Source organism: Euprymna scolopes, chromosome 33, assembly GCF_053919585.1.
Source record: "Euprymna scolopes isolate OS-2025 chromosome 33, ASM5391958v1, whole genome shotgun sequence".
Classification (NCBI taxonomy): Eukaryota; Metazoa; Mollusca; class Cephalopoda; order Sepiida; family Sepiolidae; genus Euprymna; species Euprymna scolopes.
Genome location: NC_136514.1, coordinates 59,109,209 through 59,127,215, shown reverse-complemented (window position 1 = coordinate 59,127,215; position 18,007 = coordinate 59,109,209). Strand labels below are relative to the sequence as shown.

Here is an 18,007-nt window from a genome sequence, read left to right as displayed (position 1 = left end):
AAATACCTCATTCTTTGTTTTTTGCAACAGTCACGCCACTTAAAGAATGGTAATGTATAAACTAATTACTTCATGGGGCTCAAATTTTAGTACATGCCATTTGAAGATTAGTACTTTATAAAAATTTATGAATTTTTATAATTTTTTTATTTTTATTAGTGGTGCTATCTGTATATTAAGACCAGGAATTATTGAGTGCTGTGTTATGTTTCTAAAATTTGAGTTCAGAACTTTTAAGTTATTTAAAAATGAAATATGATTTTTTCATTCTGTCACATTGAAGTTTGAAACGGCATTTTCATTTGCAAATTCTTGTATCGAATGGACATATTTTATTTATTTATTTTATTTATTTATTTATTTATTTTGTAGGAATTGTTGCCATCAAATGTTGACCATGATTGGATCAAACGTGTTTTCTCTCGTTGTGGGACCATCTCATATATCAGCATTCCAAGATATAAATCAACTGGTGACCCCAAATCCTTTGCATTTGTTGAATTTGAAACGATAGAAGGAGCCAAAAAAGCCTGCGCGGTGAGACCTCCTAAATAATTGGATTTAAAATGTTTATCAATGATTTGTTTTGGCCTATTGACCTCCATGCTTTTTAGTTAGTTAGCATCTGGCATTTTCTATCTACTTATGATATATCCTACCCTCATCCCAACTTGTGACAACTTTTCATGTCGACTGCTATGTAACATTTGTACATATTAGTTCACATCAAATATATGATTTGTCTTTGTCTACCATATGTTTTAGTCTTATTAACCTATAACCTACTTTCACCCCAACTGGCAACCATGTCATGTTTTGTGCCGATCACTACATAACATCTGTACATATATTAGTTCACATTGGATTTATGATTTGTCTGTCTTTTAATATCCTTTTTTTTTAGTTTGTAAGCATCGGCCATTTCTGTCTCCTTATGATCTACCCAACATTCACCTCAACTGCACCCAGCTTGTAACTGGTTTTCATACCTAGTATCAATTTACCCTTTCATCACACATGCCTTTATCTCAGTTGACTGCCTTGTCATGTTTGACTCTGTCTCAGCCAGCTACCTCTTCATGCCTAATTCTACATCCTTACATCTGAATCTTTTAGCCTTTTCTCTCTATTTCTTTGCTCATCCCATGATGATCCATGCTGGTTTTCAGTTAGCTAATTATAACCCAACGATTTTTTGTTTTGTTTTGTACAATTTCTTTTCCAGGTTTTAAACAATCCACCAAGCGAAACTGAACTGAAACCTGGAAAATTTCCCAAAAATAACAAAACGATGATCCAATTAAAGAAGAAAATGAATGGTCTGTATCACATCTATGAATATAAATGTAATGACTTTTTAGTTATTAGACCCACAAATGTGAAATTTGATAATTGATATCCGACTTAGACAAACTGTCTTCAGGCTCTCATCTTTCTTTAAAGAGATCTTCAAAGGAGAATGCCCCCCCCCCCCACCACCACCTTACAGCTTATTTTAATAAGATCTATCCATAATTAAACTAACATGAACACATTTTTAAAATTTGAACAACTTTTGAGCATTCGAATAGGGAATTCATATGAAGATTTTTTTTAAGCTCATAACTCCACTTATGAATGCTGTATTTTATATATATTTTTGTCAAAGCGATTCTTTTTTTATTGCTGCAAGGTATTTTGAGACCTGATACTTTATTTATCTTTAAAAAAGTCTTTGAGAGCATGCATGCCCTTTGCCAACTAACATTTATTTTTTTTACCATCAATTTCAATAAGATTTAAGTACAGGACCATAAGTCTTTGTGCTACCAGGTTAAGTTATCTGAAGATACTGGTTTCCTGATCTATAATGCACCAAACATTGATGTTATTGTTTTGTTTTTTTTTCCTTTCCCTTTGCAAAACTCAATCATATCTTCCAAAGTCAAAAACAATTTTCATCTACAAAATGACTAAACTAAACTGGCCATATTTTAAGATATAAAAAATTTGAAACAAAAAAACTTTTACCAAAATGATCAGATTCAGTATTAAATAGTCTCAAAAGGGGTGGATATGCCATAAAAAAAACAACCAAACCAAATACTATGAATAAATATTTTAACTTGAAACATAAAAACTTTTTCCAAAATTATTGGATTCTGCATTAAATATAAGAGTTGATATGCCATAAAACAACCAAATCAAACTTTATTGATAAACATCAGATACAGATATATAAAACTTGATATACAGATATATAAAACTTGATATACAGATATATAAAACTTGATATACAGATATATAAAACTTGATATACAGATATATAAAACTTGATATACAGATATATAAAACTTGATATACAGATATATAAAACTTGATATACAGATATATAAAACTTGATATACAGATATATAAAACTTGATATACAGATATATAAAACTTGATATACAGATATATAAAACTTGATATACAGATATATAAAACTTGATATACAGATATATAAAACTTGATATACAGATATATAAAACTTGAAGCACTTTTTCCAAAATAACTGGATTGGAAAAGAGATGATATTCTGTAAAACAACCAAATCAAACCATAAGTTTTAAGTGACAAGCAGTAATTAAGTCACCGACACAAGTTAAGCAACCAGCACAAAATTCTATCAATTGTAATTCTTTAAACAAATTCCGCTTATTTAAAACATAATAATGGGAGCTTTATGCCACAAAAGTTTTTTTTATTTATATAACATCGCTATTTACTTGCTTCTTTCCAAGGAAACCAGATGGGTTTTTTATGCAGGAAAAATTCAGTTCTTAAAAATTGGCATACTAGATTGTGGCAAAAATTGCTTCAGTCTAGAAAGATTTCTTCACTGACTGAGGACAGAAAAGATGAAGTGTAGTATCGGAACACATACTGGGTCTACCAGCAACACTAATTGGCCAGAGATTGTGTTTTTTGGGCATTTTTCTCTATTAGAGTAGATAAAGTTAGGACTTTATTTAAGTAATGTACTTAATATATATTATTACTGCAAGCTTGCCTATATTGAAAAGTCTTGCTTCCATGCTAGCCAATCAAACCATCTAATATAGTTAGTCTTATTTTCTATTATATTCGAAATATAATAGTGACATTAGTAAAGAAAAAGTCACCTATGAAAACGAACCTCCTAAATTAAAACCTTGAATAATTATCTAAACTCGAATGTAAATTAATATTAAGCCGACTTTACAAATTGATAAAAGTTAATTATTGGATTTTAATTATAAAGATGAAGCTCTATTATTCTGTTAGGTTAGTGGGTAATTGTTACGGCTTTACCTTTTCGTGTGCTACAAAAAAAAAAAAATTTCCTGTCTTTTTCTCTCTTCCTTTCCCTCTCTATACTGCTCTAACCAAATATGCCGACCTGTTCCACAAATCCCAAAACCTCATGGAGCATGTAATCTTTGAAAAGTAAATGAAAGTTATCAATGGAATTGTTTTTCCAAAACAAATGAAAATATGATTATTGGGTTCAAACAAACATGTGTATTTTTGAAAGAAAGTTATTCTTACCAGTAAAATTGTTTTGTAGTTTAGGTGACCGAAATATATTTTTTTTAATTTTGATTGTATAAAGTAATGTAATATGTAAAGAAGTAAAATGTTTAGGTGACTGGGATAAGACTTTTTAAACATTTTAAACTGCCTTATAATTATCATTAATGAATAGTGTTCATTAGAAATTTATGAATCTGATATTATTAAAAGTACGAGTTGTTCGTTAAGAATGTATTCTGGAATAGTAGTTCCGATCATTTTTGTTAAAAAAAAAAAGTTGATCAATAACGGGGTTGGCTATTCATGCCTAGCAATTGTTTGTGTTCGTTCAAGTCAAATCTATATATTCAGTCAATAAGTACATATAAATATGAAATTTAAAGTTAAATGAGTTTTTGTAAGCAAATATGTTAATTGAATGGAGCCTTGGCTTTGTTATTTATATAAATTTCTTGGATAGGCAATATTTGATGTTGTACCTTCTGGTGTTAAATATATATAAACATTGCAGGGAGCCTTCCTGTGAATATCCTACATAAAACCGTCCAGGGCTAAAGTAAGGTGAAGCTAATATTTCTGTTTTCACATCTTTGTTTTCTCTGCCACTTTTTTATATTTTAAAAGTTAACAATTTTTCTTTATTTTTGTTTGCTTTTTCATTTTGTTAATCTGTACTTCCATTGTGTCTATTGCTAATATTACTATTAGTAATACCACTATATTTTTATAATTACCTCCACTTAACTTGTCCATATTAAATTTTTATATACCAGGCTTCTTTACAGCTCCTTGTCACTTAACTACCTTAATCAATATTATGGTACTCTATTAGCTTATGGTTTTAATACTCTACTAGGGGGACCTGTGAACATTCCACAGCGGACTCTTTTATATGTAATATATAGAGATTGGCATTCTATGGAAGTTCAGCATAAATGAAGATGTCCTACTTTTATTGTAGTGCTTTTGTTAAAACTGCAAAAGTATTTATCTAATCTAGCAGGGATGCCCGGCGTAGCACGGTCGTAAAATACGCTTAAGTATTATATTCTAATTCATACATATTTCGTATATATTATTATAGAATCAATTTTCTATTGATTCTTATATATTTTTAAGTTGCGATGTCAAAAGAAATATATATCCATATGACTTGGATGCATAAGCTTTAATCGAAACTGAAACTAAAATTTATGAAGATATATACATATATAATATAAAACTTGATTTTTTTTTAGTTATAATCGAAACCAGAACCAAAACTTTTTAAGAATTCTTGGTGAAATTATTTATTAGAAGAAATGAGTCATAACAATTAAACGCAGTTGCTCAGGGAAAAAAGATGTAAGCGTGACACACAAAAGAACACACACGCTATCGTATTAATATATAGATGAAATAATTTCATTTTGTATTTTACTGTTCCATGAGTTCTTATGTTTTTTAATGTTTAATCAATGTAATATTTTATATTATTTTTCATATTTATTTTTTATTTTTATTTCTATTATTTTTATCTTATTTACCATACTTTTTTATCTTATACTTTATTTTTTACTTTTATCTTACTGTTAATATTTCTATTTTTATCTCTAACATTAACTTTGTATGTTGCTAATTTCATGCTCTGTTTATATAGCAGCACTTTATCGTTTTTACTATAGAAATCAACACTTTATTCCTATTTTTCCCCTTTTTATATATTACTTATCTATTTTTTAATGACTTAATTTTTCTTATATACATTTTATATTTCTGTATTTTAAATTTTTATTGATATTTATTTTATCTTTATTTTCATATTATTTTTTATTTTCTTTCTTTATTATCCCTTATTTCTTTATTATTTATCTATTCATTTATATATCTTACTTACTTTTACTATTTAAAACATTATTATATTATTATTGGTATTTTATTATATCATATTATTAACCTCCTGTCACCTTGAACAAATAGATTTATCATCACTACAGTTTTGATTAAGGTTAAAATTAATATTAATTCCTCTTTGATATAATAGTTTTTATGGTTTGGATCTTTCTTATTTTTTAAATCTCTATGACTTTTGATACTCCTTAGATGTATGGCGGTTACCATAGATTTTAACGACGTTTGAAAAAGGGTCACCATTTCGGTCGGTCCCCTTTTTTGGAGCACCTCCGACATTAGAGAGAGAACAAGAGTGCTGAAAAGGAACGGTTGTGGAAAAGAAAACATCGGGTTATAATTAAGTGCGACGAGACTTTAGGATTGATGATGTTTTATAAAGGTTTCCAAGATATAGGGGTACAAAGAGGATGGTACATTTCTTTGATAAGTCTTTACCCAGGGAAACTGGTCCGTCGCATGTTGATGCTTCTATCGTTTCCGCATGTTTGAGAGAGATTTCTTCTTTGTATCTCCCTTCGAGACAGTCCTCTATTCCGATTGGCTGAAACCTCTGGTGACATTGAGAGAAGAAAGGAAGGGAAAAGTAGAAGAGTAGGGAGAAAGAGAGAAATAAGGGAAGCATACCGTAGCAGCATCATAGTAGTAGTTCACTACAGATGTAATTAGCCTTTAAATTCAGATTTTTCAACTAATGAAAGAAAATAAAATTAAAGTTGGTTGAAATACAAATAAAATATAGCATATTAAATATTTAATGCTGTCTTACCAAAGAGAAAAATAAATAAACAAATGATTAACAATAAAACTGATAAATATAATTGCACCCCCACTTCTCTTAAAATCGATTAATTTGCCAAAATTGGCCAGTTGAAGTAGGTGACGTCTTCTGACCCACTCCCCTCCCATTCTCTTCTTCTCTCTGTTTTATCTTCTTTATAGTTTAAACACATGACTTTCTCAGCCTCAATGTTTTGTATGATTAGTGTTTTTGTCTTCGTTTGAGAATGACTTTTTGAAAGAATAAGAACTTTTTTCTGTCACTTGATGAGTCAATTGGTTATAACAATAACTAATTGAACTGAAATATAATTTTTATTGTATAGTGACATTATGAAGTAATTTTTATTTGAATATAAATAGAGGTACGCCTTGATTATTGAGCATTATTATATGTCTCATTAAATTAATTAAAAAAAAATTTTTTTATTACATTTTCACCCCAAACAAGGCACATTGCCACTTTGATGTAGGGGGCAACTATGAATGACATAATCTACAGGAGTATTATGTGGGGAGTCGAGCAGCAAGATGTCGGTTCACATTACACTTGAACTTCTGCATGTCAGTACAGTTGGGGAAGCAGGAACCCGGAAGGGAATTCCAAAGTCTAGTGGTTCGAAGGAAGAAACTACTGGAGTAGAAGGCTCTCTTACATCTAGGGATCTCTACTGTGAAGGGGTGGGATTTAGCTGCTTGTCGGGTTTGTCGGGGGTATTTACGTTGAGGGGGTACGAGTGTTTGCAGTTCGTTGGAGCATTCACCGTTAAAGTACTTGTAGAACAGGCAGAGGGATGCTACATTTCGTCGATGGGACAGAGGCTGAAGCTTAGATGACAGCTCAGGACCTATCAGGTTGGCGACTCTCTTTTGAACCTTGTCTAGGAGTGAGAGACTAGTAGCAGATGCATCAGCGCAAATATGACAACAATACTCCATACATGGGCGAATGGTGGCCTTATAAAGGTACAGGATACTTTCGGGCATTAGTAGCTTTTTAGCACGGTAGAGAGAACCTACCTTCTTTGCAGCGGTCCTGGCAATGTTCTCAATGTAATTGTTCCAACTCATGTTTAATGTGGATGTTAGGCCGAGGAGTTTAAAAGATGTACTTTCAGATAAAGAGTCATTGGCCATTGCTATTGGTGGTAGAGAAGGTTTCTTGTAATTATTGAATGAAACAAGTTTAGTCTTGGCAGCATTGGTTTTTATCTTTGAATATTCTTAACCTGGAATTACAATTATATAAAATGTTTTCCATCAAAGAGTGGCAACTTAATTTATGCATTTGCATACAAGAGAGCAAAAACCCAGGTAATTGAATTTGAAAAACAATAACAGTGTTCCCATGCTACTATTATTACTAATAAAAAACAATAACAAAATTATATATATATATATATATATATATATATATATATATATATATATATTTTAAATAATATGGAAGTGTGAAGTGTCAGTAAAATCGTCCATCCCAGGAATTATCTCCTTTTTTTTTTTAAGGGAGTGAGAAGAATCCTCCCAGGTATTATAACTTTCATTTTAAATTTCACAGCATTAGTAAAACGTTTGATTTCACTGGGATGTTGAGAACAGCTCTTATATTTTGAATTATTGATTTGCAAAAAACATTTTTAAAATTGACTTTTGCATTAAATTAGGCACAAGGCCATCAAAAGTGTGAAAAAATGGGTGTTTTTGGTCATCCTTGATCTATAATGATAGAAATGTCAATCCCACACTAGAATCATCTTAGTCATCACAATACCACATTTACATCGTAGCCATCCTACTTATGATAACCCTAAGTTTGTTGGAAATTTTATTTTTCATAAATATATATAATTACAAAGATTTCACTAGAATAAAATGGGGAGTGAGGATAGAACAAATAATAAAATAATTTGGTTAGTAAGAGAATTCCAACTTTTTCTAAATTATAGTCTACCTACAGTTTTCTGGTTTGTCCAGAACCGAAAACAAGCAAGTTGATCTCTAAATGGGAGTGGAATCTAAGTGGGATCCAAAATAAAAAATCTAAAAAAAATGGAAAATGGTTGGTGTTTTTCCAAGATAGATACAATTTTGGGAAAGCTGAGAACAAGAAAATGAAAGTGGGGAATAGGTATCTCGTGGGATTTCTATTATCGGGAGAAAGGAGTAATTCATTCACTAGGCTCACTAACAGGCTAAACTTACCTGAAGGGCTGGGATCTGACAGGGCCGGAAAACGCATGCACTATGCTCAGGCAGGAAAGACATTCATACTTTAATGAGAAGGAAAGAAATCTTTTTCTATCAATCTTGATCTTCAGTTGCTGCTTGAAGAACGTGATCAGATCCTGATCAGCAAAAGATTCAACTCTTGGTTTGCTTCCAGACGTGACATCCATACGCGTTTTCACATAATGGCCAAGATCATGTAAAACACCTTTTGTCTCTGTCTCACGTTGACCTAATGGATACTACACTTTGCTCATAGCCAAGAGGTCAATGTACCATAAAAAATGTTTTATGACTAGACATTTTTAAATGAATGGAAAAACCTAATTTAATCAAGATATATTTTAATAGGGGTGAATAGTGTAGTATCTGTTCTGTTGTCATAAAGTTGTCTTTCCAGAAATTATCCTTTTTTATTTTAAGAGGTTGAAAGAAATACTCCCAGGGATTGCGGCCCTGTCGGTGGGGCATTAGAATACGCTGACTGCCCCCCTGCAGAGGGTAAAAGTCCCTCAATCGGGGTCCTGGATATGACCTTAAACTATATCCAGTGGTGAGGCCCCAACTTGTGGGCTTTGTGGAGTGTGGAGCCACCCTTTAATTACCATTGCTCCCAGGTCCACTCTGACCCGGAGTGGTAGTACCTGTTAGGGTTCCAACTATGGGTTAAATAGAAACCGACGTGAAAACAACAAATATATTCTATTAAAAATATTTTTTCTTCAAAATCTTTGGATTCTGCATTAAATAACCCAAAAAGGGTTGATATGCCGTAAAACAAAACCAACCAACCAACCAACCAACCAACCAACCAACCAACCCAGGGATTGCATCCTCTTCTGGGGAGGGGGTAATGTATTATCTGTTCTGTTGTTATAAACCTTCTTATTATATTTTTATCTTATTTTTTATATAGGGAGTATAGTATCTGTTCAGTTTTTATGATAACATACTTGCAAGCATTACCTTCTCCTTTTCAGGGGACCCTCTCAAATATGACTGTTTTTTGTTGTGGGTAATGGAGTATCTATTCTGCTATTATATCATTTTACCAGGCATTACATCCTCTTTTGAGGGATAGTGTAGAATATGTTATCATGATACCTCTCCCCAGACATTGCCACCTCTGTTTGAAGGAGGTATGGATCCTTCCAGATTTTACCTCTTTCTTTGGATGATAGTGTAAAATGTTTTCATATGTCATGATACATTCCTCCCAGGCATTACTTCCTTTCCATTCCTCATAATATCATCTTCACAGTATTACCTTCTCTTTTTTTTTTGGGTGGGGGGTGGTAAAGTAATATAGTATCTGTTCTATTGTCATAATACAATCCTCCTTTTTTGAGAGGGTGGGTAGTGGTGTATATACTAGTTCGTCATGATACCCATCTCTCAGTCATTACCTCCTCCTTTTGGTAGTATATATTCATTAATTATGATACTATCCTTCCAGGAAAGAGCATATATTTGTTGGTAAAAGTTTATAAATTTTCAAATGAAATCAAAATAGAATATATAGTGATAGTGGTTATGACCTGTTGGGTCATGGGTACATCTAGTAGTACATAAAAATAATGTTGAAACTTGATTCCACTTTAATTAATCAAGGAATTCCCATTGGTTTCATTAATGCATTATCTCTTTTCTAAACTTTCTTATATTTTAAAGTTGGCCTTCATGTAAACGACGCGAAAGAATGTGACTTATCTAACAGCGAGAAAGGCAAGGCACACCGACCGAGGCGGAAGAGAAAAATAAGCGGCTGCAGTGCAGACGGTAAAGATGTCAAAGATCCCCATGCTGTCAAGAGGTCCCGATTAGATTCTCTAGGTGGAGCATCATTGGAGGAAGGCAGTACTAAAATATTGACTGAACACCAGAACGAGTCTGTAGTTGAGAGTGCCAAATCTGAAGATGAGGACAAGATCTCCAGTGGAAGCAGCAAGAAGAAAAAGAAGAGGAAACAACGCCAACAATCTGAGTCATCTGAGACAAAATCCCAGGAAGATGAGGCATCAGATAAATCCCGGCCTAGATCTGACAGTTTCAGTAAATTACATGACACAGAAGCCAGCACTAAGAGCAAGTATAGACGTAGGGCATACAGTTGTTCGAAACTGACTGATACAGAATTGGCAGCTAAAGATACTGATCCAAAGATTGAACCTGAATCAAAGACAAGTCCAGAATCAAAGACAAGTCCAGAATCAAAGACAGAGCCTGAGTTTAAGCCTGAAACTGGAGAGCAAGTAGATTTGGAAAAGGAACCAGCAAAGGAAGAACCAGGAAAGACTGACGATCCCTCCAATGCTCAGGCTGTCGAGGAAGAGAAGCCGGACCTCGATTGCAAGGCAGAAGCTGATTCCGAAACAGAAAGCAGACGGCTCAAGTGTAAGCGCAAGAAAGAGAGTCTTGACGGTGTTAGCAGTGATCTCGAAAATGTACCAAAACATCAAAAAGTCCATAATGATGTCCCAGAAAAAGAGGGGAAAAAGAAAGATTTAAAAAAACGACGACACCAACACAGGAAACCTAAAAAGCCAATTCCACACCTGAGAGTAATTTCAAAGTAAGTAATTTATCAATTTATAATATTAAAAAATATTTTTTTAAATTAAAACCTTAATAGAAATATGTGATTGGTTGACACAAAAGAAATAGGCAGAGTGCAGATTACTAAGGCAGTAGTTTTTATGATTTAAATACCAAACTTAAAATCTCACATAACTCTAAAGGATGTTCTTTTTTAACTGGATACCCGATTTTTATAAATTTAAAGAAATTTACATAAAATAAAACATAAATGTTTTATTTAAAAACTAAGTAACTTTATTGTTTGATAATCCATACCTAAGTAAACATGAAAGGTATTTGGCACATGTATGAAACAAATTTTTTTTAATCAATAAAAACAATATGTAAATATATATTCATCATAGTTACTTACTCCCTCATCTAAGTGGCGTATTTTTATCTGCAAAATTTCACAAATATTTTTTTTTTATAAGCACTAGAAAATAGAGGCAAAATAAAGATGGAAATTATACAGATACACTACCAACACCACTTTAGGAACAGGTTTAATCTAACACCTGCAGAAGATTATTAAAGTTTTATTTAAAAATCATAATTAGTATTCTTAGTTTTATTATATTTGGCATCGCAAGGGCTCTTTATGCAAAATTTGATGCAATTCTAACTTTGGAGCTTATAAGTGTTATGGTAAAAATTATTATTTGTATGTTAATTTGGATTGTTTTATAAAATTTGGTTTGATCGAGACTAGCCAATTCCTCATCCACTCATAATATAAGGAACATTTTCTCTCTGTATGTGTTCATCAGTCACAATGTTTTAAAACAAATATCTTTTAGAAATGGAAAATATTGTATTAATAGTAAATAAATTCTTAAATAAAGTGGATGCCATGACCAGAAATCAAAACCGAAACCTTGAGATCTTCAGTTTGATGTTCTATGAACTGAGCTATTTAGATTTTCGTATACATAGATCTTAAAACATTACATTGACAAAATACTTATAGCTTTAATGTTACATCATGTTTTGAAAACATTAATTCAAACACATTTCTATATTTTTCCAGGTTAAAGATATTCAAAGATGAAAACCAATAATTTTAATGAGGTTATTAATAATTTTAATGAGGTTATTAATAATTTTAATGAGGTTATTAATAATTTTAATGAGGTTATTAATAGTGCTCAATAAAAAAGAGCAAGATATGCTTTTACTTTTATTCAGAAAAACATTTTACATTTACATTATTCTTTTTTCTTTTCCTTCTGTTTCACCTTCTCTCTACCTTTTCTGTCATTTTTCCTCTTTCTTTTTACCTTTCCCATTTAGATTTCCCTGTATTTTTCATTCTATGATTTGTAAACACATGGCTTTCTCTTTTAATTGTAATATTTAAGTAATTTAGTTGTTTTTCGTCTCCATTCAAAGACAAAACCTTTCAAAGTCACCTGATGAGATTATTAGTTATTTGTAATTGACTGACCAAAACATTGTCATGCAAAGGAAACCAATCTACTAACTCGTAGTTATCTCCCTTAGAACATTTGCATTCTCCAAGATGTATATAAATGCTGCATAAACACAGCAGGCATTAACACTATCAAGTACACACTTGTAAGTGTAACGCACAACAACTTATCATTTATATGTATAAAAAAAAAGAAAAAAAAAGCTATAATAATTGCTGACAATATTTAATATTCATTACAACTCTTGTCCTTAAAATTGATTTGACAGTTCGACTGTGTGACTGACTTCTGGCACCGATATAAAGAAATAAATAAAAAATAAAACGGACAAAGGAAAGCCTTGCTGAACAGTTTCAGGCGTTTCTTTTCTCCTCTGATAAAGAAATTTTATTCTCAAAAATTCGGGATATCACTACCAACCATCCTGTACGACACATTATGTTGGTATATAAACATAATATAATTGGAAATTGTTGAAATTCCTCCTCATATTGTCATTATTCTTTTCTACACTAACTCGTGTCCAGAGTATTCCCCACAAACTGCATTGGCATAGCCTTCAAACACAACTCCTTTCATAAAAATGTATATATATTTGTGCATGCATAGAGAAGCATTTTAAATCAACTTACGCCTGTGAAGTTTAACTTTGATCAATTTTGACCCCTTAGCAGCTATTTTTACTGGCTAAAAACAAAATCAAATTTGTTCCACAAGTTTGAATTCCCTATATATATATATATATATATATCTCAAGTTTCAAGTCTGTAGACCAAAATTTGACAAAGTAGTTTGGTAGAGACTGTTCCTCACACAAGCAGACAGACAAGGCCACTTTTATATATATACTAGCAGGCCACCTGACATTGTCTGGTCGTAAAATATATTTAAATATGGAGTTTTAATTTATGCAGATTTCATAATTATTACTATAGAGCCAATAATGTATTGATTATTATATTGTACCCAATATATGGTTTTGCCCCCACCAGCATGGCCTGGGCATAAAATATGCTTAAATATAATATTTTAATTTATGCAGATCTCATATTTATTATTATAGAGCCAATATTTTATTGGTTATTATATTGTACCCAATATATAGTAGTGATTTCAAAAGTTTTAGAAAAAAATGACTTGGGGGTCATCAGTAAGAATTGAAAGCAAAACATAAAGCTCTCCAGCTCTATTCATTACCGTCTGAACTAAATCCATTCGCATACAAAAAATTAAAAAAAAAAAAAACGTTGTCAAAGATATAAATGTATATTTGTGCATGTATTGAAGTAACACATTTAATCGACTTATACTTGCCAAGTTGCAATTCTTTTTAATTTTGATCCTGTAGCAGCTATTTTTACCAGCAAAAAAACAAATCAAATTTGTTCCGCAGATTCAAATCTCCTATATATCAAGTTTCAAGTCTGTAGACCAAAAATTGACTAAATGGTTTAGTAGAGACCATTCCCCACACAGACAGATCAACATGGTCAGTTGTGTGTGTGTGTGTATATGTATATGTATGTGTATGTATTTGAATTGGAGGTACTTGTACAGTTTAAACAAGACATTAAAAATGAAAATATCGAAAAAAGTTTAAATTGTATGTATCCGTTATGGAATGAAGTGCTCTGAAAAAAATTTTTACTTAATTTCATCAAGTAGTTTTTTATTTTTTTACAGGGACAAAACAATTTATGATATTGAGCAAAAGGTTCAATTTTTAGGAAGAAAAGCTAGAATTAAAGATGGGGAGGAAGTGTCGGTGCTTTAAATTGAGTTATTTCCCTATGGCGTGTCCTAAAAATCCAAACAAAAATTAAAAAAATTCAAAGATGTCTACCTTCAACATGCTGTCATAAAAACATGTTTTTCCGCGTAAAAAAAAAAAACTACTCAATCAAATTAAGTGAAATTTTTTTTCTGAGATCTTCAGTTCAAAACAGATACGTACAATATAACCTTTTTTTTGATATTTTCATTTTTTAATGTCTTGATTGAACTGTACAAGTGTCAAATTGGAAAAGGGAAAGATTATGTTATGTCTGAGTTTATGATCCAGTTACGAAGGGTGAAACCCCATAACTGTCAAAAATGCAGAATTCGTGTAGGACTTGATATTTAGAAAGAAAAATAAGAACTACTTCCTCTAAAGATGGTTGCGATTGTGATGTTGCTCTTAGGACGAAATGTAGGATTTTATTATAACGACTAAATATGTCTAAAATAGTGTTCTAAAGTTACATAAGATAGTGGCTAATAGTCTAGACCTAATAAATTTGTATGTGTCATCTGTTGTTGCATATCTATGTACTTTGGTCCTGAGGGGAATTTCTGCAATCAAAATATTATATATGGAGATTATTATTAATATATTTAGTCAACAATGACAGTTAATGTTTACAAACATAAAAAGTAATTTTTGTCTTAATGTCTGTCATGATCAATACTATTATTTCCAAATGAATATTATTATTGGAAGTAAATTATACAAGTTGATGTAGAACGCTTCATGGAATTTCCATATGAAATGGAAAAAAAGAGAAAGCATTTATTGGTTATAGTCAGCTAATTTCCAGCATAACACTACGGAAGCGGTGACAAGTAAAATCAGTTCCTTCGCTCTTTTCTCTCATGCCTTTATCTCCCCTGTGCATGTACTCTTTTTTTTCTTCTTTTTTTCTTTCTTTTTTTTCTTCTTTTTTCTTTCTTTTTTTTCTTTCTTTTTTTTCTTCTTTTTTTCTTTCTTTTTTTTTCTTTTTTTTATTATGTTTTTCAGATATTTTTATACTTTCATTTACATATATTTATTATATAAATTCAACTTTAAAATAAAGAAACTTATTTTTAAAATTAAAAAAGCAAACCTTTTATCTCTATAATTTCATAAACATATTATTTCTTATAAGATTTCAAATAAAATAAACTTTCATTTTTTTTTAATTTTGTTAATAAAAGTGCAAATAAATACTGTTATTTTTATCTGCAAAATTTTGTTAATTTTTATTGTATACTTGTCAATAATGTCCTTTTCTTATATTTTATTTCAATAAATTTCTTCAATAGAAATACTGAAGAATAATAAAAATGAAGGAACTGATTTTCCTTGTCAGAGTGCTTCCATAGTGCTACACCGGAAGTTAGGAAGTATGTTAGCTGACTATAACCCATTTATTATACCACCTTAAAAAAATGTATTGTGATCTTATCGTTTTTTTTTTCTTTTAAACCAGAAACGAATGGCTCCAGTACAAGACTGATTACTTGAATACACAGAGGTCTAACATGGCAACATTGAAGAAAATGTTGCATGAAAAAAACAAAGTTTTTGGTAAGTCTTTCAAACTGTTATATGTGTAGGAAATATTGAGAATAAGTGTATGTGTCATTCTTTATGAATGATGGCTGAGAAAGTGAAATAAGTTTTGAGATGAGGATTGATAATTTGGATTATTGTTCTCATCTTGGATGTTATTTTTATATTTTGCCACATGTCCGCGTAAATATGTGGCACAACGGCTAAAGGTGTTAAGTTGCATTGATCAGCGCTGAGTGACAGTTTTCTTGAGGTTGAGAGTTCAATCCTCGCTATAGGTGGTACTAGTGGGGGAGGGGGGGTCGCCCAGTTGTAAAATACGCTTAAATATGATATTTTAATTTGTCCAGATTTCGTGTATATTATTATATAGTCATGATTTCAAAAGTAAAAAAAAGTATTTGGCTGCCATCAGCTAGAATTAAAATAGCAAAACTGTATCATTTAAAACTGGTGACGTTACCACTGTACCAACATGACATGCATATGAACTGATCAAAAAATAAACTAAGATTAATGTACAAAATGTATAACAATTTTTTTTCAATTTTGACTCCTTAAAAAAACTATTTTAACTGGCTAAAAACCCATAACAGTCTATAAAAAATCCAATCATTTGAGGCCCCTAACGTTGCTCTGCAACTTTTATTTTTGGAAGAGATAGAATTTGAAAATATGGAGACAGAGAGGCAGACATATAGCCTTTTATATATTAGTTTAAGAATAAAATTGTTTAAGATTTCTACCTGATCATGGCTGACAGGATGAAAACAATCTACCACCAAAGATTAAATAAAGGGTTCAGTTTGAAATTCTGTATAGATTCCTGAATTCAACAAGATGCGTCTGAAGAAAGTTAAGATTGGAAGTTACATTGGCTGAAACATTGTGAAAATAACACTCAAGATGAGAATAGTAGTCTGAATAATTCAAATAATACACTTCATAGAATGTTAAAATTATAATTTAAAACTTTTCATTTTTTCTGCCTGTCTTCTTTTTAAATTTTAATCATTCTTATTCATTTATTCTGCTGCCTCCATGGTAAAAAAAACAAAAAAAAAACATTTGTTTTCTTTTTCTCTTTGTTTTTGCAAATCACAAAATATTACATTAGAGCAAAATGACATTAATTTAATAAAAACAATTTAGATCTTAAAAATTTAATTTGTTTCAATTTTTTAGCTCTTTCAAGGTTATCTTTTCAGTCTAGTTTATTGGTTTGTCATTATATTTGGGTCTCTACAGCCTAATGATATTTTTCTCGATTCCAATACAGTTTCTGAGTCTGTTCTAAATTCCTGATTCTGATACAATTATTGCGATTTTAAAATCGCATCGTCACCTAAAACGTAGAATTTTATTGTTTGAGGAGGAGGAATTTAGTGGAGAATTCTCATCTACTTTTAAATGTGATTTATAAATTTTTATTTATGATTTATAAATTTTTAAATGTGATTTATAAATTTTTATTTAGTTTGACAAACATTTTAATGTTTTCCTCTCATTTATTGCTGCTAAAATTTTAATAAACTCATTGTGACATTTTCATCTTAATTTTTCACTTGTGACATTTTTATCTATGCCATATTCACTGGGTTATTTTCTGGTACCATTTTTACATAAGTGCATTATTATGAGTTATAATTTTTTATTTATGATTTAGAAATTTAAGTTTTTAACAAAAAAATAAAAGAATACGAATAAAAGAATTGTTTTATAATTTAAAATTAGGCTAAAATTTTTCCGATTTCGATATCTCAAAAAGTTCTGATCTTTTTATTTCGATTCCCAATTCTGATTCCGATGAATCCTCCTAACACTAGTACAACCCAGTACCCCCATTGCTTGACCAATCGTCACCAAACATGTTCAGAATATCGATCACACTCTAACTTTGAACTGAATATATTTTAGAATATATTAATTAATGGTCAAAGTAACAGAAAAGGTGCAAATTATATTTTTGACAATAACTTCAGTTCTTCCTTTTTTTTTTTTCTTTTTTTTAGCGGATTGTTATCCTCATTTTTGTAGTTGTTGTTTTACCACATTTCAGCCAACTTTGGCCTTCTTCAGGTGATTTACCATGATGGAATAGGAATACTGAGTTTTGTAACTGTATCCCCAGTACTTCCATAGTTGTTGTCTCACCATGTTTTTGACCAACTTATCCCCTGGCCTGCTTTGAGTAGGATTGAAACCACTATCTTCAAACAATACTCACCTGGAACTGTACAGATAATGCCTC

At 31.0% G+C, this 18,007-nt stretch overlaps 1 protein-coding gene across 2 annotated transcripts in view; it reads left to right on the top strand.

Annotated features, from left to right (window-relative positions):
* LOC145258246 (la-related protein 7-like) overlaps positions 1-18,007 on the top strand; it is a 53,532-nt gene that overhangs the window by 23,570 nt on the left and 11,955 nt on the right. For both annotated transcript variants that reach the window (XM_080116221.1, XM_080116220.1), the window contains exons 6-9: positions 373-537; positions 1,226-1,319; positions 10,102-11,002; positions 15,674-15,771. In XM_080116221.1, coding sequence (XP_079972347.1) covers positions 373-537; positions 1,226-1,319; positions 10,102-11,002; positions 15,674-15,771 — 1,258 coding nt within the window. The remainder of the gene's footprint in view (positions 1-372; positions 538-1,225; positions 1,320-10,101; positions 11,003-15,673; positions 15,772-18,007) is intronic.